The sequence below is a fragment of the Haliotis rufescens genome, unplaced genomic scaffold, assembly GCF_023055435.1.
Source record: "Haliotis rufescens isolate VD_foot unplaced genomic scaffold, xgHalRufe1.0.p SCAF_15, whole genome shotgun sequence".
In the NCBI taxonomy this organism is placed as follows: Eukaryota; Metazoa; Mollusca; class Gastropoda; order Lepetellida; family Haliotidae; genus Haliotis; species Haliotis rufescens.
The window spans coordinates 31,930,890-31,953,844 of NW_025963835.1; the positions used below are offsets into that span (position 1 = coordinate 31,930,890).

The 22,955-nt window shown below is 39.1% G+C and overlaps 1 protein-coding gene and 1 long non-coding RNA gene across 2 annotated transcripts; one reads left to right on the forward strand and one right to left on the reverse strand.

Annotated features, from left to right (window-relative positions):
- The first annotated feature begins 11,648 nt into the window (after positions 1-11,648).
- Positions 11,649-13,511, forward strand: LOC124132096. Its single transcript, XR_007220985.1, has 3 exons — positions 11,649-11,771; positions 12,694-12,924; positions 13,319-13,511. It is a non-coding gene; the product is annotated as an uncharacterized LOC124132096 (long non-coding RNA).
- Positions 13,512-17,216: 3,705 nt separating this feature from the next.
- Positions 17,217-21,613, reverse strand: LOC124132097. Its single transcript, XM_046495729.2, has 3 exons — positions 21,479-21,613; positions 17,812-18,045; positions 17,217-17,416 (listed from the first exon to the last, which is right to left on the reverse strand). Exons 1-3 carry the CDS (start codon positions 21,525-21,527, stop codon positions 17,376-17,378), a joined length of 324 nt encoding a protein of 107 aa, XP_046351685.2. The 5' UTR covers positions 21,528-21,613; the 3' UTR covers positions 17,217-17,375.
- Between the last annotated feature and the right edge of the window lie 1,342 nt (positions 21,614-22,955).

A 22,955-nucleotide genomic window follows, 5' to 3' on the forward strand; every position in this document is an offset into this window, starting at 1 on the left:
ATATCGGGATCATTTGTGGTCGATTCTTGATCAACTAAATTATTTTCACAACCTGTTCTAGAGTTAAAATCTCCGCAAAGAAGCACAGTGTAATCAGAGAGACGGTCTGCTCTATCAAGAAAGAATTCATCGAGTTTATCATATATGTTTATATTTTGATGTTTGTCATAGTATGTAGAATTTTCTGATGGTATGTACAAGGGGCAAAACAATACATCTTTTGGCGTTCCAAAGAGGTTTTCCTTCAATATAATTGACAAGAAATTATCAATACCCGAATTACTATTAAATACATTACAAAACTGAGCAAACTCATTTCTAATGGCAAAACAAACACCACCACATTTTCTCCCACGACCGGACAGCTTTACCGCCGGGGAGTAGAAGACTTTAAAACCAGGTAACCAATCGAAGTCGACTGAGTCAAGAAACGTTTCAAATAAACAAATAATGTCAAATGTTTCCAAATACGAATTAAACTTGTCATTTGACAGCTTACTAAACAACCCATGAACATTCCAGCATAAAAAACGAGAAAAACGGGAATCGAACCCGGGTCTTCGGCGTGACGAACTAACGCTTTAAACACTAGGCTACCCGACCGCCCGATTGAGGGAAGAGCGGGGGTGGTGGGATCTATTGTCTGACATGATTCTTCGTCTGAGGGTGTCAATACCCAGAATTTCTTGTTTCGTCCAATCAACAACACCAAAAGAATACGAAAGGACGGGCACAGCATACGTATTTGTGGCTTTGACTTAATTGCGAGCGTTCAACTCTGAACTCCAGATTTTCGTCAGTCTACATTTGTACTCTGCCCCAAGTTTGCCCTTGATATGGGCATTCTGGATTTTGTCCATAATCTGCATCCCTAATTATTATTATTATTATTATTATTATTATTATTATTATTATTATATACTTTCTAATAATGGCTGATGCGTGTCATCGTATCTTAATTGCGAGGATCAATGCTCATGGACTGCCTGTTTGGGACTCAATTATCTACAGACCGTCGCCATATATCTGAAATGCTGCTGAGGGTTGCGTTAAACAACAAACAAATAAACAAACAAAAAATCATCACTAAACCGTGATGTACAAATATGAGGATTTGCAGAGGACCGCAAAGAATTGTTTGTTCAGTAAGTCTGAAAGAAACTTTGTTGGATAATGAATAGTCTTGAAAAATAGTTTCGACTGATTTGAAAATGCGTGCCATTAATTTTTTGGTTTCAGAGTTAAGTCCCTTGCTACACGTGTTTTAGATTTTGTACATACTATCTTCCATGGGCGGCAAGTTTCCTGATATATTTTTGTCATATTCTCTGTCATGTACATTCACATTTATGTAGTTGTCGTCGGTGCCGACAATTAATATTTCTGAATGCAGTCGAGACACAGTAGCCAGGAATAGTTGTAAAAGTGAGTGAGTATGGTTTTACGCCGCTTTTAGCAATATTCCAGCAATATCACGGCGGGGGACACCAGAAATGGGCTTCACACATTGTACCCATGTCGGGAATCGAACCCGGGTCTTCAGCGTGGCGAGCGAACGCTTTAACCACTAGGCTACCCGACCGCCCCAGTTGTAAAAGACTGACATCAAATATCTCAATCCTCGGTAATGATGGTACTGCTCATGTTGAGTTTCCTTCTACCTTTTGAGCGCCCAGTTCAACTTCTTTGCTTCAAGAAGCAGATGTCATGGAAGGTGACGGCTATTTGGAAAACAACTTATTTGGCGCCATTAAATGGAAGGTGTTTGCTGCACGTGAGTGTGAAGTTGAATGTTATTCTCATTTTGGTTGTTCCTCATTCGGATTCGAAGATAGACTTGACTTATGCCACCTTCACAAGAAAGATAGTTCAGCAGCTAAAACGGACTTCGTGGTGAACCCACAGTGGAAACACAGTGACATTTCTTACTGGCCGAAGGTAAGAGTGTTATATTATCTATAAGAATCATAGTTTCGAGCTCAGACATAGTCCAACCTCAGGGCGTTTTGTCCGAGATACATATCTTGCTCTCGGTTTTCCGTGAACAAGCAGTTGGAATACCAAATTACCTGGAGAACTACATGAAGGTAGACATTTGACACAGTTACATCATGTTATCAGCGGACATACACGTACATATTATAATTGGTGCGGATTAAGAATATGTTTGATAGGGATTAAAGACTGAAAAATGAAGAGACTCTCTATTGACTTGAGCTGTTGTAAAGTAAGGGTTGGGTCATACAGGGCTGATTGACAACCGTTTAAGTTTGACACCTAAATTACACCATATAAATTACAGTAATTACAATGCTTACATAGCAGACTTAAGGAATACTTAATAGGTGTATGAGTTTGCCATGAACTTGAACTATGAGTGAGTGAGTGAGTTGGGTTTAACGCCGCTTTTAACAGCATTCCAGTCATATCGCGGCGTGTCAGCTTAATCCGGGAGGAAAGCCCGAAGTGATGCAGGTCTCAGACGTTTACCACTTCGGTGAAACCCACGAGCACGGGTATGGTGCTGACAAACCTAGAAACATAATCGGGCGAACCGGGATTCGAACCCACAATCATAGGTTTCTGGCGTGCCCAAGGGACGCAACTCTGCACAGCGAATCGCGGCGCCTTAGACGACTGGGCCCCCCATATGAACAATGATCCTGAGACGTCAGAGAGAGATGTCAATTTACAGAAGCACTTCCTGTTCTTGAGTATCATTAGGGATTCATGTTGGTGTTCCTGGATCGAATGAACCCATTAACCCATGTTGGGGGAAATGCGACTTTATGGGTCTCGTGACATGGGATGACAGCGCGTCATTATACCCAGATGGCGAAGATCGTTGCTCATTATGTGAACAGTTATTTACTGGCTTCCGTCAAAGGAGCTCGATTACTGCTAACTGCAACATTAAAGGACTGACAGATAGTCCACCCATGACGAGGAGGGGGATACATGCATGGATGATGTCCCTAAGGTGCTTATTTCGGAGCATAACTCAACGATTTTATAACTATATACTGAGTGCACTGAAAAACATGGCTATTGATCGCCAGAACAGAAAATAGGCTACGATAACCTACGATTTCCTTACGATACATTTACGATAAGTTTAGGGATACGATCGTTTCGAAAATCTAGGCCCAGATCACCAGATGATTGGTGCTGTGCGTTTTAGTAAACCTTTTGTTGACCCCTGCTCTCAATGATCTCTAAGTAATGTGAGAACTCCCTTAGTTCTCTGATTATTGTTTACGTAATAACACAACTCATTACAAATACAGTAACGTATTCTCTCATAAACTGCAGATTGCAAGAAACACCAGTAATAACTGTTTTAGTGCTTGCAATTAGGCCATTTTCAAAAAGGTCCAGTGAACATAGTTCAAAGGAGCTAAAGCCGTGCACACTACCTGACAGGTCATATTTGCGTAGGATATGAGTATTTCATGCTTATTTGTATTAATATTGAACTTCTTACATTTTTTTCAACTTAAACAACATCTGTAACATATGTTTCTCTCACATCGGTGTGAGAAAGACAAGCAGAGTCTATCAGTACGTTGGTAAGTTTATTTCCGAACTCAACGCGGATTATGTCTTCTGTTCAAAGGAGCTAATCCGTGCGCAGATCACACGTGTCCGTCAGGGAGGCGATGTCATGTGCATTCGTGTGACACAGGCAGCGATGTGTCTGGAAGGTAGGACTATTTCACATTAACCACCTCATGTATATATGTCATTATGAACACGTATAAATCTGATGTTGTGTTACACCATCTTTTGTTAAAGCAGTTATTTCGAGAGAGTACCATGCTAAATAAGTGAGACTGGTTTATAACCGGTTTGAACAATATTTGTCAGCTTGATGTGGGAGCAAAGGCCGAAGTAATGCACGTCTTAGAGGTTTACCACTTTGGTGAAACCAATGAACACTTATATCGTGATGACAAACCTAGAAACATAATCAGGATGAATATCAGATGACAACCCACAATCACATTAAGCCTGTGACCTTTACGTATTGAATATACAAATTGAATATTCAAGTTTATTGCTTGTCTCTGGACACCAAATAAGGGGGCGTGTGGGGCGAACGAGTCCGTTAACGTTGTGCTCCCTCCAAAGATCTGCCCAGTACTTTGCCCAAGAGTAGTGGATAGTCCGAATCAATCCCGGCTGCCCATCTCAATTTGATTTTCTCAATCTGCCGGTATCCCCGGAGCGGCACAAAATATCCGATCCATGCACGCCAGACGTCTATTGAGACCCCAATTTTGTCAAAATGTTCTTGATAACGTTGGCCAAGGTTCTGGTTTCAATACTTTTCAATTTGTTGTGAGAGTCAAAACGATATGCAACCACTCCCCAAGTGAGATAACTACATTATCAGTTACTTAAACATTTACCTGATTCATGCTAAGAAACATTGTTAAATATATTTCATAACATCTGGACAACGGGAACGTTTCCTTCATCATGGCGAAATGGTGTTATCATTCCTATACCTGGACGGGATCATACTGATTCTTCCAGACTAATAGCGCAAACTGTGTTTGTAATACCAATGAAAGTATGGTCAATAACAGATTATTATGGTACTGAGAAACCAACAATCCTTTAACAAACATCCTATGTGGTTGCAGAAGAAATAGAAGTACAATTGACCGTTTGGTTAGATTGGACACGTTTGTTAAAAATGCTATCATCAATAAACAACACACGATTTAGAAACAGCCTATGATCAACCAGGAAACATGGAATTTTATATGATCTTCATGATATGGGATTGAAAGGCCGTTTGTCTGATTTTATATCACAGTTAGACAGATATAAATATTCAAGTACGTGTGGGGTCCACCTTCCCTGATTATTACGAACAAAAACAGGTTGTCCCACAATGTAGCATGTTATCGGTAACGCTATTTAGTATTAAAATATATAGTTTATCTAAGGTTTAAAATGACTGTTGATTGCTTATTATGTTTCGAGTTTTTTTACGTATCATGTCGAGGCAAAAATATGTGCACGATTGAGAGACAATTGCAGCATTCTCTCAATGAAATCAATGAATGGGCAGATAGTGTTTGTTTGTTGTTTAGCGCCGCACTCAGCAATATTTTAGCTATATGACGGCGGTCTGTAAAATAATCGACAAACCAGACAATCCAGTGATTTACATCATGAGCATCAAACCATGCAATTGGGATCGATGACATGTATTAACCAAGTCAGCGAGCCTGACCACTCAATCCCGCTAGTCGCATTTTACGACAAGCATAGTTGCCTCTTACGGAAAGTATTGGTTACTGAAGACCTATTCTACCCAGGATCTTCACTGGTCTTGGCTTTAGTACATTGATGTGACAGACATGCTCGACAAGTATATACAAGCAGAACGATCTGGGCCTGGCATCTTCATCTTCAGTCTGTACAATACATGTCGTATTTTGCTGCTCCTGGACACAATTTCTTGAAAACATGCAAAATCTAGAAGCAGATCACCCTGAAGGGTACAACTGTTTTGAGTCTGGACACCATGTTCTCAGGAGAAGTGATCGTTTTGGGGCTGGGTTATTTCCAGATCTTGTCATTGAGCAGGTTTTAATGATAAGCATTACCAAAATTTCAGCGATATTAAATCAAGTGTATTAGTCAATGGTTTAGCTGGCCCCTTTTTAAAGATAACAAGAGGTTGTCGTCAGGGGGATCCAGTGTCGCCATATATATTTATTATATGTGCAGAGATACTTGCAATAATGATAAGAAAAAAATAAAATATTAAGGGAATAAAGACTGGCAGTATTGAACATTTACTTGCACAATTTGCAGATGATACGACTTTGATGTTAGATGGATCTGAAAAAGGCCTCTACAATGTGTTAAATACACTCGACTTTTTTTGCTAGGTTTTCAGGATTTAAAGTTAACACTGACAAAACCAAACTGATATGGATTGGTTCAAAAAAGAGATCACGATATAAGCTCTGTAAAGAGTGGAATCATAACTGGACTCCTATAACGTTTAAATTATTGGGAATTAATTTTTCTATTGATTTGGAGGAAATTATTGACTTAAACTATACAGATAAATTAGAAAAAATTGAATGGGAAATGAACGTATGGAAAGCAAGATTATTGACCCCAATAGGTAGAAATACAGTTTTCAAAATCACTTTTGTTATCAAAATTAAATCATTTGTTTACATCTATACCTAGCCCCAATGATGAAGTAATAGACAACTTTTAAAAAAAAGAAGTTTTTCTTTTGTGTGGAAAGGAAAGCCAGATGTAATGTCACAGCCATATCATTTTGGGGGGATCAAAGTACCTATTATTATAGATATGATAGATTCACAAAAACTGTCCTGGGTGAAAAATTACTTTGTAGTAACTCAAAATAGGTATTACTTTCATTGAATTCTATCCCAAACAGTTGTAATAAAGGCAGTAAACTCTTCTATAACACACTCTTACAACCAGCTTTCATAAAATGTCAGGGAATGCTTAAGTGGGAAGACAGGGGGGGGGGGGGGGGGGGATTTAATTTGATGGCAACAAGGTGTACCCACAGTGTAGAACTGAGATGGTTTCAGTTTAGGATTATCCAATACATATTACACATACCAAGTTGCAACTTCTGTGGTATATATAGTGAAACTAGTGTACATGCATTTTATGATTGTGAATAGGTTGCTCACATGTGGGAGCTTGTTCTCAACTGGTTAACGACATCTGTGGAAGCAAGACTTGACTTCTGTAACGAAAATATTTTATGTGGATTTAAGGGAAAGAATAACTCTCTCAATGTAATTATATTACTTATCAAATTTATTGTGTTTAAACAATCACGAAAGGGTTTTTAGCTAAACATATTCAACGTCAAGTTATTACATACTACAATATGACCAAGTTAATTGCATTCTCAAATTGCAATTATACAGCTTTCTTTCAGTTCTGGTCTTCCTTCCACAGACTTTTCAATCCTAGCAAAGAATACTAGTACGATATCATATTTTATGATTGTCCATATTTTCAATATGTTTTGAAAGTTTGATGTAAAGGGATTGGTTTTTGAAAAATGTATAATTGATGAAATGCTACACTTGTATTTTATTTGAAATTTGAATAAAGATTTAAAAAATCTTTCAAAAATCTTAACAAATAAAAAAAACAAAAAAAACAGGTGGACTGACATAAGGACACGGAATGTCAAAATCTCAGAGAGCACAGTGGTTACTCTCAAGACCAGCTTGTTCAGACAACACCAAGACCCTGCAACATATCCAAAAAGTGCTTTGTCCATGGCTCACCGTTGTGGGAGTCCCCCCATGAGGCGGTTGCCCATCCGATACTGACACAGCACTGACCCTGAAGACGTTTTTAATAGCTTGAGTAAAAATATTAAATGATAGTCCAATGTACCATGTAAAGATTTTGATGGCAGGTAAGAACGATGGTTTCCATTGATGCCGTGCACCACTATCGCTTATTGTTGAACTTCGTGTTACACCTTCATAATAAGCAACTTGCCATATACATTACTAAATGTACATAACCACGCACTTATTATTAATCCTGTACTATTATTTAAACTTGGTGAATAGATTAAACTAGAAAAGTAGTCACATGTCGGCATTAATTCTCCATCTTTCTGGTTTGTGTATTTATTTTTGAGGAAGGTAAAAAAGGAAGTATTATAGGATCAAGGTCATTTGTAGTTGGTCAGTTAATCGACGGTGAAGACCAGCAGCCAATGACCAGGCAGGTGTTTTTGACACTGACGGACCCGTGAAGATTCTGGGTAGAATAGGTCTTCAGCAACCCATGCCTGCAGTAAAAAGAGACTATGCTTGTCGTAAAAGGCGACTAACGGGATCGGGTGGTCAGGCTCGCTGACTTGGTTGATACATGTCATCGATCCCAATTGCGTGGATCGATGCTCATGATGTCAATCACTGGATTGTCTGGTCCAGGCTCGATTATTTACAGACCGCCGTCATATGGCTGGAATATTGCTGAGTGCGGCGTTAAACAACAAACCAACCAACCAACCATGATGACATTCTTTGTAAATTTCAGAAACAGAATTTCAGAAGTAGTAAAGCAAGAAGTTATACCCGAGTCAGTTTTAATACATGCTTTGAATGAGGAATACATATTTTAACCCCCCGGCATATAATATTTATTGCGGGGGGGATATAGCGATCAGCCAGTCTGTATGTCCGTCCGTCTGTCCGTCTGTCAATAATCATTTCCTTTTCCGGGGCAGAACTCGAAAACCATTCAGCGTATTTGTTCGAAACTTGGCAAATCTATCAGTCACATACTGAAGTGGTTCTTTTTGATATTTTGTGATTTTTCGAATTTTTATTTTTTTATGGAAAAAAGTTGGACATAGACACAATTGGGGATTGGGTTCGTTTCCGAACAGAATTCGAAAACCATTCAGTATATTTATAAAGATGTATCAGTCTGAAGTGGTGCCTTTTGCTATTTGTAATTTTTTAACATTTTTATTTTTTAATCTTTATGGAAGGAAGTTGACCAAGGACACGATTGCTAGTTTCACAGATAATTTTGCGCGACTTGTTTTTGGTTTCTCGAGCGTAACTCGAAAACCGTTCTATATTTTTCAGCAAAACTTGGAAGATATATCACACAGAATCTGATGTGGTGCCTTTTGGTATTTTCGGATTTTTGGCATTTTTATTTTTCTTGATTACCATGGAAACAATTTGGACTTAGTTTCAAAAGGTAGGGGTAGGTGTCGTTTCCGGAGCACAACTTGAAAACTGTGAAAGACATTTCATCCTTACCTGGTACATGTATTAATTAACCAAGGGCTAAAGTGGTGTTTTCTTTTTGTTTGTTAGAAAATAAGCAACATCGTCTTTGTTGATACTCGATGGCGGGTGGGGAGATGGGTTGCAGAATAAATTCCTTTCACCATAGTACAACAACTATCTGGCTCAATTTAAAACAAAAAAGAGACGTCATGAACATAACAATTCAAATGAAAAGATCAATAAAAAGATCACACAATATTGATTCCTGGTGACTGAGGCTTCTGATCATCAACCAATTACACTCAATCTATTTGCTGTATCTAAAGCTGTATCTGGAACTTTTGGGGAAGTCAAAGAAAGAAATTTGCCAAAGTTGAGGTTGGCAAAAACCTAACCATTTTCATAAGAATTCCCTGCCAAAAGCAGAGACGATTGTACGATTCCAACTCTATCAAAAGCACGCGTTTATGAATCCCAATCAAATAGTTATGATACCAGGTGAGCGTTTCCTGCTCCATCGTTGGTACCCATCGCAAACACATGCAATGGCAAGTAAAGGATTCACCTGAAACAAAACACGAGAACATATGTTTCAAGTCAAAATAGGGAATTGCATCGGACATCATTTTAGTCAGAGATGCTTCAAGTTTCGGAAATGTTCTCCACATGTCTACCATAGCACGTTTTGGACGCTTTACTGATTCCTTGGATGTTGTAACCGTGATCAAACCACTTTTCAACAAGAGCCTTATGACGCACTTGAAATCTTGGAAGAACGAGCATGCTCGAATGCACCTCAAAATTTGTGAAATGTGAACACCAAAGTCAGCGGCTGCATAAACACTAGTTTACACAAATATTGCGTTGAATGCTGTTTGATTCAAACTATCAACAAACAGCAATTGTGGTAGGGAAAGGATGTATGCCTATGGAGTGTTTACAGATAAGGTACGGAATGAATTTCATGAGTGATTTGTCAATACTTTACAAAATGCAACCTTGTACTGTACATGGTGAAGTTGGTAGAAGTTTATGATACTTGTCGCGAACGCCTGGTATCATCCCATTTAAAAATAATTATTCATAAACACATGCTCAATATAGAGTGGGAATTATATACTAAATATCAAAAGTTCCTGTGACATTGAATAAGATTTAATACAAAGTTATGTTTTTTACCAAATCTGAAAAAATTTCGGTTTGCAACAGCTAAAAGACTCCTGTAAGTGTTCAACTGGTTTAATTTGCCATACTCACTTCAGAAAATGCGTGATTTCATAAAAAAAACCACATGAACATGCCAAAATGTCAATTCACAAATCAATTTCGTGTGTGTCCACCTCTGGTTGCGATGCATGCAACACATCTTCGTCTCATGGAATGCACCAGGCGTCGCACAAAGTCCTCTGGGATATCTGCCCATATCTGCTGAAGCATGTTTCGAAGTACCTTGAGTGTCTGTGGAACACGTGGTTGACGTCAAAGGCGCCGATCAATCTCATCCGAAATGTGCTCGATTGGTGAGAGATCAGGGGAGCGAGCCGGCCAGAGGATGACATTCACGTTGTTTTGTTGAAGAGACTCCTGAACAAGCGAGCAATATGTGGCCGGGCGTTGTCATGTTGAAAGGTAATCCCTGGGCCATGACGACGCAAAAACGGTAGAACAACAGGGCCGAAGCGGTAGCGCTGTCCATTGAGATTTCCCTCTACCACTATCAAACGGGTCCTCTGTTTTGCTGTAATCCCACCTCATTCCATAACGCTGCCGCCCCCGAACCGATCTGACATGACACAATGATTGACGTAACGTTCACCTCGATGTCGGTACACTCGAATCCGTCCATCGCTGTGGCTGAGGTGAAAACTAGACTCGTCAGTGAATAGAACTTGTCCCAACTGTATGGCCGTCCAGCGTAGACGCTGTCTGCACGGCTGTAGACGTGCTTGACGGTGGTATCCTGTCAAAATGGGACGTCTGGTGGGTCTTCAATCCATGCACAATCCCTGCACATTTGAGGCGGCGACGTACGGTTTGTGAAGATATTCGTCGAAGGCCAGTGATGCTTCTTGCAGTCACTGTTGCTGGCTGGAATCGATTTCGTAGGTGTCTTGTTCGAATCCAGTTGTCTTGTCGATTATTGGTTACGCGTGGCCTGCCACTCCAGGAATGGTCTCTGACTGAATTCGTCTGTTGCCAACGTTGCCATAAAACACCAAATGGTGTTTCTGTGGACGTTAAATTGTCTTGCAACATCACGTTGACTCGATCATACCAATGGCTCACAGACGCTCATTTTCGGACAGGCGTGGCATTTCGTAATGTTGAATAATTGCGTAATATTTTGCTTTTTTGAGTGGATATTGTCAGCACGATGCTAAACAATGCATATGGAATCCCAGTTGCGTTTTTGTATCTTGATTCCATACATGTACTACTATATTGAAAACCAAACTTTACTTGTTTGAGAAATACACTAAAATATTGGTGTCATAGGAAATATAAAATGCAGCAAGGAGGGTTTGGATGATCCGGCAGTCAGGCTGGTTAGCCTCATCCTCATATCAGGGCCATTTACCACATATTTCCTTGAATTTGGTCAACCACAAGACAAAACAGTGACTATAATGGCTCTTATCGAGCTACATGCCAACACATATGTTTCACAAGGACTGACTGATAAAATGAAATTGTTAATCTCATAGACCTCGTGTAATCTATATTTTTAGTAAATAATGACAATATGACAAATAAATCAAGAAGTATATTTAGGTACGAAAACACACATGGGATAGCAGTGATTGTTGATCACATCATGACCTGGACCAGTGACTTAGTTATATTATCTACGAAACGCACCCAAATTGTAATCATTGGTCTTTCGGTAAACTTGCTCAGTTATCTTCAGGCAAGTGAAGTCAGAAAAAGTCATGGCGGTGAATACTGTTCTGTGGGTGTTGCTTGTTGGAATACATTGTAGTAGGTATATCCTTGACGTATCTTCTTTAGAATAGTATGGGGCTTAGAAAAGGTACCCAACCAGCCATTGCTGGTTTTAAGAGGCAACAAGATTGGGTCGGATTTTCAGGTTCTTTGACTTGGTTAATTTGTGTCTCATGTCCCTATCGTGTAGAATATTGCAGATCCTTCAATAACTGGATTATTTACAGTCTGTATTTACCTGGAATATTGCTGCCTCCGACGTAAAACAACAAACAACCAAACAAAAGAACCTATTTTCACAATGATTGTCTTTCACTGTGTATAATGCTACATTCCATGCAGGTGATCACGGTTCAAATCTACATGTACACACCTACGCGGAACAAATCTACATGCACACACATACACGGTACAAAATTACACATTGTTACATGTCCAGTGATAACGATGTCTATTTGTACACATTTGACTGCTATCACCATCACCAGTATCATACTATGTCAGTTACAAGACACTTGAGTAGTTACTGCTGATATTCTGACAAACTGTCGTATTTACTCTCGCCTAGCTGTAGTACAGATGTCGTTTTACACGACATAATTTTAACTAGCACCACTTTTTATAAATATGGGACTCAGTATAACGTTTTAAAGAAACAGAACGCCCTTAACATGTCATTTAGACAGACAAAACATGTTGTTAAAATTACAATTTACTTTACCCAAATTTTCAACAACCATTAGCCTTCCCAATAGAAAAACTGTTTCAAATCTTTGAACATGTAAGCCTGATCATTGACCAAGTATGACACAAGCTGACATAATGCTTCAACGGTCTACATTTATGCAATGATAAAAACTGCAGACTATATATCTAATACTGAATACAATATGTCTGTATGTAAACTCAAAGGTGTATGTTAGTGCCACTGATATTTTCTATTTACCACACACCACAGCGTTGGCCTACCCGACTACCCTGGGACCACCGACCACCCACCCGACTACCCTTGGGCCACCGACCACACTTGGATGTTCAGAGAATGACGGCCGCGTGAAAAACTGCATGTCTTACTTTTGCTACGAAGGACAGTTGCTGCCATTTGAGTTCACTGCAACGCAGTCGTGTTGTGACAAGATGCATCAAGATGGAGGTGATATGCATCCAAGATGCATTATGATATACCCAGGTACCACTTTCTTATACATTATATCTCAGGCCCTTACAATCTGCTCCTCGTGACATATATCTTCTCTTTCTGAGAAGAGCCATCATCCATTGCCTTGAATTGCTTGGTGTTACTGCCTTCTGTGACCTGGATATGATACTGTCTAATCCAGCTATTTGATTATATGTAAATGAGGTTAAACCCAGGAGAACACAAGATTCTGTCCACATTTATTTAGGTGAGAATACTGAGTGGACGTGTGGGATTTATGTTGCTGCTATCAGTCTGTTAAGTCATAGAAGTTTTGTGTCTTTACTTGACATTATTGTTTGAAAGCGTTTAACCCTATTCATAGGAATACAATAAACACTATATACATGCAGAGTATATAACGTATGTCTTTGTTTACTTTCAGAACGCTACGGAACCACACCACCATCCCTCATAGGAAAATGATTGAACACAAAGTTTCATCAATGCAAAATAAGGAGCATTTCCCCAACATGATGATTTTATAATAATAATCATCGATGTTTATACCCACATAGTGGTGTGAATGGTCCAAGTGTAATAACGCGCTGTATAGGTAATAAAACAGGTAGAATAATTGCTTCTTTTGGATAGACTGGAGAACCACGTGTTTCGTCTCTGACCCGGCTGTTTGCATGTTATCGTTCTCCGGTGGCATTGATCGAAGATTTAGGTTATTTACAGGCGGCGGCGGCGTAAATAAATAGTCATGTGAAACTCGAGTGAGTGAGCCTGAGTTTCTATTTAACGTTGCTATGTCTCAACCACATAGCAACGAGAACCAATTATACATTTTTATGAAGCTCACAACGATGACTGTAAAACAGTCAGGTACATATCACAGATCACACTTGGTTGGTTGGTTGGTTTGTTGTTTAACGCAATATTCCAGCTATATGACGGCGGTCTGTAAATAATAGAGTCTGGACCAGACAATCCAGTGATTGATATCATGAGCATCGATCCACACAATTGGGATCGATGACATGCATCAACCAAGTCAGCGAGCCTGACCACCCGATCCCGTTAGTCGCCTTTTACGACAAGCATAGTCACCTTTTACGGCAAGCATGGGTTGCTGAAGACCTATTCTACCCCGGAATCTTCACGGGTCCAGATCACACTTGGAATCAAGAGTGACCGCCTATTGTGTATACACAGCTAACAATTTTCTGAGATACACCCTGTGGCGGAAACCCAAAGGATAGTCTTTGAATTGCGAGTATAGTTCGGTGTTTTATGTAGAGTGTGTGTGTGGGTGAGCTGTGTTTTACAATGATCTGAACAGTATGTTAGTTCTATCAGCTTGAAAAAGTTCGAATGAGTGAGTGAGTTTGTTTTCGGTGGTTTGCGTTGGTGGGTAAGTGCGTGAGTTGTCTTTTACACCTATTTGAACAGAATTTCATTGTATCAGCTGGACATTGGAGGAAAGAGCGAAGTGAGGGAACGGATATGGTACAGGAAGACCAACAATAGCCTGATAAGACTGAAACATTCTCAAGCAAGAATGGTAGGGTCGGTAAGGGTGATCGAGAGTCCAATGAAGTCAGTAAAGGAACAACTGATTTTAAATTTGATAAGATTGTCAAAGTTTGTTGAAAACAGTGGTAGGATCGGTAAATGGACTTCTGTGGAGCTTCAATATCCAGTTGATGGTCACTTAATCTAATTCTGTTTGTCAAAGATTTCATAAAGGACTAAATCATATCATTTTGTTCATAATCAAGAATAACACATGTATCACCTCTCAGTAAACAAAAAGACGTCAACACATGAATGACCAGTCTACAGTATCTGCCGAAATGGATTCCATGATATGACTGTATATTTTCACAGGTGTTTGACTGTTTTTATCTTAATCATTATGTGTCCTCGTTGTGGGTCTACGTGTTGAGAAACATAAAGTGAATTGTGTTTTCGCAATGGTCAGCAATATTCCAAACATACACCACACTGGGCATCAGGAGTGCGGAGTTCAACATGCAGAATTTCCTAGAGATGAAAAAAACACCCTATTATTGTAATCCAATATGTCTCACAAATAGACAAAGATTCACTCGTGAATGTCCCAATTCAATTTGTTATGGTCGGGCTTTTGAATTACACACGTTTCACCCATGTTTCAATCCTGGTTTACCTCCCCCTTTTCACACGTCTCAACCTCAGTATCTAAGGGCGCTTCTGTCAGATTAGCTGCACGCAGACGATTTCGAATCGTCTGGTCAGTAACGTGAACACCGCCGGGCTGGTACAGGTGGACAGCAATATGATTGGCTGTTGGGCTCGATTTCCTCAAGCTAATTTCTTGGACTTGTGTTATTGATCATTGACATGTTTTCGACTGAAGAAACCTAGTCCAAAAGTCTGCAATTTTCAGACTGACGCACATTGAACATATTTGCTACCTCTCGCTGATTTCTACAAGTTTAACGCATGCCAATAGCTCTTTGGTGTTCATCACATTGTAGACGTCGCATTCCAACTGCACACTGCAATGAAGCAACCGTAGAGAGATTACGTGTTACTGTAGGTAATGAAAATACTGATGGCTGATCGCGATTTGACGCCCTTTCCATGAAGTGTCAAAATCAAGAATAGCCCTCTACACATGGTTTATATCGTGCAATGTTTAGGGTTTTTTGGGACGTTGGTTTGGTACACAAAACGTTCAATCTCTGTCGGTCATTATTCATAACTGAGCTTTCTTCTCACGACCTCTCTTCAAATTTTTATTTCATGATCCCCTACTTTTTGGGAAGAGTATGTTCACTGTTAAAACAGCGAAAATCCCAATTTCAGCCATGTTCAGCCATTCGGCATGCCTGTATTAAATGGTGTATGTTAACATTTGTAATGTCTCGAGTTTTATCACAACCTATTGTGACAAAACGTATATTTAACATTCATAATTCATCAACACTCAATGGGTATTAATATAATCAAAGTCCCTAGTATGGTGATCTCCGTTCAGTGGCTGCCGAGCTATAGCTAATATTTATCTTGCATTGTTACGTATGGTGTTATAGGTTTATGGTTTTAAATAATATCTGTGATAACTCTAGATAATTTACTGTTCTTCGACGAGAGATAAATATGTCTATTTTGAATGTATTACTTTTTTCTCGTCACGATATGGCTGAAATAGTGCCGATGTGACGTTAGCTTTTAACTAACTCACTCACTAATATAATAAAAAAACTGCCCGATAAATGTGTTCGGAGTTGACTTGCGGGAAGGAATTTTGTTTACACTGAACAGTTTTACTTTCTTTGTGTACGCCAATCTTCGCATTTTATTACTTTTACAATGGATATCATTAAAAAGAGGTACATCTGTGATGTATCCGTCGAAAAATACACTCGATTAGACAGTGGATCCATATGAATGTCCTTCTCCTGGACCAGACAATCCAGTGACATGACAGCGCGTTTATTGATTTTGTTGAAACTAAAACGGTATGCTAATTTTGAATGACGTCTGCTGCATACAAGTGCCAAGTAATTAAGAAACGCCCAACATGTAGGAATTAACAACAAAAGAACTGAAGTTTTAGGTTGTTCTGAAGTATTTATTGAATATATGATATAGGTTAATCAATAATTATACATGCTTACATGGTGTAACTGATGTGTAATTGAATGTGTTGTTTTCGGTTACTGAAGACACACCGAGTAATACCCATTGAAGGACATTTGTTGTCTTACTCCGAAATCAGCAACATTCCAGCTATAATATAGTCCTTGGAATAAATTCAAATACATAATTACGATAATACTATATGTGCTAAAAAACTTGAGACATATAATAAAGAATAAACAATTACATCCAACACGACCAATGATGATATGTAGACATTCTTGATATTCATATGTTGTCAACTTAATGGAACCCTGCCATCTGTGCTAGTGGTCTAAATTAGTATAATACAATGATATTTGAACTACAAATTGGTTTATGGACAATTAGCAAAACTTAGACACTTTTGAGAAACGTTATTTTGAAAGGATATACATGAATGTTTGACATTTGACTGAAACCTTTTGCTATTTTAATTGTTTTCAAGTTTATTTTTTTATATCACCAAAGAAATAACTTCGACTTAATGTCAAGCAAAGGTAGGGTCCGTTACATTAAAATAGCAAAAGGTTCCAGTTCCGCTTATGAGCAATGCAGATGCCAAGTTTCGTTGAAAATCATTGAACAGTTTGCAAGTTATGTATATAATCGTAATCTTCGACCAACGCCACCGGGTACGATAACACCAGGAACGCGAAGAGAAGAAATTATGTTACTTTTTTATTGCCTTTACATCGCGTTATTACTCTTGGAGTATTTACACCATTATGTGTGTTTGAACATCAAGGATTATTAGAATAAAAACATCATGTTGTGGAAAGGCTTGACGCACTCTATTTTATGCATTGGTGAAACTTTGTGTTTCATCATTTTCCTATGAGGGATGGTGGTGTGGTCCCGTAGCGTTCTGAAAGTGCACAAAGACATACGTAATATACTCTGAATATATATAAGCTTTTAACAATTCTTATGAATGGGATTCAATGCTTTCAAACAAGAATGTCAGGTGAAGACACACCTTCTATGACTTAACTGACCGTTAGCTGCTACATAATTCCCACACGTCCACTCAATATTCACACCTAAGTAAATGTGGACTGTTACCAACCTTGTCCTCTCCTGAGTTTAATCTCATTTGCATATAATCTAAAGGCTAGATTAGGCAGTGACATATGCAGGTCACACAAGGTGTTAACACCAAGCAACTCAAGGCAACGGATATTGGCTCTGCTCAGGAAGATATATAACGTGTGTCACGAGAAACAAATTGGGTCTGAGATATGGGTGGTAAGAATGTGGTACCTGGGTACATCATGATGCATCTTGGATGCATACCACCTCCACCTTGATGCATCTTGTCACAGCACGACTGCGTTGCAGTGAACTCAAATGGCTGCAACTTTCCTTCGTAGCAAAAGTAAGACATGCAGTTTTTGACGCTGCCGCTATTGTCTGTACATTCAGGAGTGGTGGTCGGTGGCCCCCTGGTAGTCGGGTAGGTGGTCGGTGGCCCCAGAGTAGTCGGGTAGGCCAACGCTGTGGTGTTTGGTAAATAGAAAATATCAGTCTATCAGTGGTACTCACATACACCTTTGTGTTCTCTAAATAAAATTTTCGTTTCTGTCACAGATCAAAACTAAATACCAGAGTTGACCGATTGTATTCAGTATAAGATACATTGTCTGCAGTTATTATTATTGCATAGATGTAGATAGGTGAAGCATAATGTCAGCTTGTGTCATACTTGGTCAATGATGTGGTTTACATGTTTCAGAAGCAGGCAAAGTTGGGAAACAGTTTCTCTAATGGGAGGGCTTATGGTAGTTGAAAATTTGGGTAAGGTAAACTTTTACAAAATGCATACACATGTTATTCGAGAGTTTGTCATCATCTGAACAAAATTACTTAAATATCCGACACTATCTGTCTAAATGACATATGATAGGAGTTTGTTTCATGAAAGAGTCCCATATACAAAAAGAAGAAGTGCTAGTTAAAATTATGTCGTGTTAATTGACATCTGCATTACAGATAGTTCAAAGTAAATACGACAGTTTGTCAGAATATCAGCAGTAACTACTCAAGTGTCTTGTACCTGACATAGTATGATACTGGTGATGGTGATAGCAGTCAAATGTGTACAAATAGACATCGTTATCACTGGACATGTAACTATGTGTAGATCTGTACCGTGTAGGAGTGTACATGTAGATTTGTTCCGTGAAGGTGTGTACATGTAGATTTGTACCGTGTACTTTTTTACATGTAGATTTGTACCGTGTAGGTATGTACATGTAGATATGTAACGTGAAGGTGTGTACATGTAGATCTGTACCGTGAAGGTGTGTACATGTAGATCTGTACCGTGAAGGTGTGTACATGTAGATCTGTACCGTGTAGGTGTGTACATGTAGATCTGTACCGTGAAGGTGTGTACATGTAGATCTGTACCGTGAAGGTGTGTACATGTAGATCTGTACCGTGTAGGTGTGTACATGTAGATCTGTACCGTGAAGGTGTGTACATGTAGATCTGTACCGTGAAGGTGTGTACATGTATATTTGTACCGTGTAGGTGTGTACATGTAGTGTTGTACCGTGTAGTTGTGTACATGTAGATTTGAACCGTGTAGGTGTGTACATGTAGATTTGTACCGTGTAGGTGTGTACATGTAGATTTGTACCGTGTAGGTGTTTACATGTAGATTTGTGTACATGTAGATTTGTACCGTGTAGGTGTGTACATGTAGATTTGTACCGTGTAGGTGTGTACATGTAGATTTGTACCGTGTAGGTGTGTACATGTAGATCTGTACCGTGTAGGTGTGTACATGTAGATCTGTACCGTGTTGGTGTGTACATGTAGATCTGTACCGTGAAGGTCTGTACATGTAGATTTGTACCGTGTAGGTGTGTACATGTAGATTTGTACCGTGTAGGTGTGTACATGTAGATCTGTACCGTGAAGGTGTGTACATGTATATTTGTACCGTGTAGGTGTGTACATGTAGTGTTGTACCGTGTAGTTGTGTACATGTAGATTTGAACCGTGTAGGTGTGTACATGTAGATTTGTACCGTGTAGGTGTGTACATGTAGATTTGTACCGTGTAGGTGTGTACATGTAGATTTGTGTACATGTAGATTTGTACCGTGTAGGTGTGTACATGTAGATTTGTACCGTGTAGGTGTGTACATGTAGATTTGTACCGTGTAGGTGTGTACATGTAGATCTGTACCGTGTAGGTGTGTACATGTAGATCTGTACCGTGTTGGTGTGTACATGTAGATCTGTACCGTGAAGGTGTGTACATGTAGATTTGTACCGTGAAGGTGTGTACATGTAGATTTGTACCGTGTAGGTGCGTACATGTAGATTTGTACCGTGTAGGTGTGTACATGTAGATTTGTACCGTGTAGGTGTGTACATGTAGATCTGTACCTTGTAGGTGTCTACATGTAGATTTGTACCGTGTAGGTGTGTACATGTAGATTTGTACCGTGAAGGTGTGTACATGTAGATTTGTACCGTGAAGGTGTGTACATGTAGTGTTGTACCATGTAGGTGTGTACATGTAGATTTGTACCGTGTAGGTGTGTACATGTAGATTTGTACCGTGTAGGTGTGTACATGTAGATTTGTACCGTGTTGGTGTGTACATGTAGAATTGTACCGTGTAGGTGTGTACATGTAGATTTGTACCTTGTAGGTGTGTACATGTAGATTTGTACCGTGTAGGTGTGTACATGTAGATTTGTACCGTGAAGGTGTGTACATGTAGTGTTGTACCGTGTAGGTGTGTACATGTAGTGTTGTACCGTGTAGGTGTGTACATGTAGATTTGTACCGTGTAGGTGTGTTCATGTAGATTTGTACCGTGTAGGTGTGTACATGTAGATCTGTACCGTGAAGGTGTGTACATGTAGTGTTGTACCATGTAGGTGTGTACATGTAGATTTGTACCGTGTAGGTGTCTACATGTAGATTTGTACCGTGTAGGTGTGTACATGTAGATCTGTACCGTGAAGGTGTGTACATGTAGTGTTGTACCATGTAGGTGTGTACATGTATAGTTGTACCGTGAAGGTGTGTACATGTAGATTTGTACCGTGAAGGTGTGTACATGTAGATCTGTACCGTGTAGGTGTGTACATGTAGATTTGTACCGTGTTGGTGTGTACATGTAGATTTGTACCGTGTAGGTGTGTACATGTAGATTTGTACAATGTAGGTGCGTACATGTAGATTTGTACCGTGTAGGTGTGTACATGTAGATTTGAACCGTGAAGGTGTGTACATGTAGATCTGTACCGTGTAGGTGTCTACATGTAGATTTGTACCGTGTAGGTGTTTACATGTAGATTTGTACCGTGTAGGTGTGTACATGTAGTTTTGTACCGTGTAGGTGTGTACATGTAGATTTGTACCGTGAAGGTCTGTACATGTAGTGTTGTACCATGTAGGTGTGTACATGTAGATTTGTACCGTGTAGGTGTGTACATGTAGATTTGTACCGTGTAGGTGTGTACATGTAGATTTGTACCGTGTTGGTGTGTACATGTAGAATTGTACCGTGTAGGTGTGTACATGTAGATTTGTACCGTGTAGGTGTGTACATGTAGATTTGTACCGTGTAGGTGTGTACATGTAGATTTGTACCGTGAAGGTGTGTACATGTAGATTTGTACCGTGTAGGTGTGTACATGTAGATTTGTACCGTGAGCACCTGCATGGAATGTAGCATTACACACTTGACAGTGTAAGACAATAATTTTAAAGATAAGCTTAAGATAAACCAGTTATTGAAGGATCTGCAATATTCTACACGATAGGGACATGAGACACACAAGTAACCAAGTCAAAGAACCTGAATAGCCGACCCAATCTATCTTACAGCCAGCAATAGCTGGTTTGGTATTTTTTCTAAGCCACATGCTATTCTAAAGAAGATACGTCAAGGATATACCTACCACAATGTATTCCAAGAAGCAACGCCACGAGAACAGTATTCATAGCCATGATTATGTCTGACTTCACTTGCCTGAAGATATTTGAGCACGTTTTCTGAGTGACCAAAGATTACAATTTGGGTGCGTTTCGCAGATAAATTAACGAAGGCTACAGGTCAAGGTCATGGTGTGATCAAGAATAACTGCTATCTTTACGTACCTAAATATACTTCCTGATTTATTGTTTATATGTATATCTACTGAAATGGTTATCTCCCAAAACCCCTACATCCCATTTCCCCTACAACCCAATTCCCCTACAATTAGATAAAACAACACACGGCATTTACCTGTCTGGCATTATGAACTCACCTCAAGTAGAGATTAAGGTCTGGAGGGGATTAGGGGACTTAAAGGAAAGTTTTTAAAAAAAAGAATTGATGTAAGTGTAATGTAAGATGCCTGTATGATGAGATGATTTTGAAAAATGAACATTTTGTTATAATGTATTATGAATTTTGAAAAATGAACATTTTATAATAATGTAGTATGAATTTTGAATAATATCGTAATCGTAATTAAATATTTATCTCAATTTAGACTCTATTCGTGTTTCTTTGGTTGTTCCATTGTATGAAATAGGTAACAGACTAGGGATTACCAGTGCCATGGACCGTGAACTTTGTTATCTTAAGCTGTAGGGGAAATGGGATGTAGGGGTTTTGGGAGGTTACCACTGAAATAGAGAATACGTAAGCTCTATGAGATTAACACTTTCATAATATCAGTCAGTCCTTGTGAAACATATATGTTGGCGTGTAGTACGATACAAGCTCTGAGGTATTTCCATGCAAGAAAGCATGGTGTACTGCCAGCATTTTTGGAACCCTGTCCAGGCCTTTGTAATGAGCGAAGTTTTACGACTGAACACACATTTAACGAAACAGAAATTGAATTTCTTTTGACATGTACCATATGTTCCCGTGTTTTTTCATGTGAACAATAGCCTTGCCTTCACATGTGTTTGGACGGGTGCCAACGGTGGGGTAGGATTCGCTCACCTTTTTGCGAACACTTGGTGTCATGGCTATTTGATAGTGATTCATAAACACATGCTCATGATTAAGTCAGAATCGTAAAATCGACTCTGCTTTTAGCAGATATTTGTTTTTATGAATATGTAAGGGTTTTGTCGCTTTTATTTCACGTTTTATTTCACGTGTTTGGCTCGACATTTGGTATGTCAGATAAATACAACTGACATTGAATTATTCACTGAAAAGAGTTTATGTATTTGTTTTCTTATCTGATATAATCTCAATGTGAACACTCTTGAATATAAAATAACTTGACGTCCATTAATTAACTCTTACATAAAAGGCGAATGGTCATCATCACACAAACCTGATCACCTGTATACTTGAAGGAAATGAGTCTAAAAAGTACGTACAAATTACCGACAAATTTCATTACTGTCAGTTTTCAAGTTGCGTCTCTG

Excerpts from the sequence above, each read along its gene's own strand:
- LOC124132097 (XM_046495729.2), bottom strand. The coding sequence starts at position 21,527 with ATGGCTATGAATACTGTTCTCGTGGCGTTGCTTCTTGGAATACATTGT. Across the intron at positions 18,046-21,478 it reads GCTTCTTGGAATACATTGTG|CGTTGGCCTACCCGACTACT; the intron begins GTAGGTATATCC and ends CAAACACCACAG. Across the intron at positions 17,417-17,811 it reads ATGCATCATGATGTACCCAG|AACGCTACGGGACCACACCA; the intron begins GTACCACATTCT and ends GTGCACTTTCAG.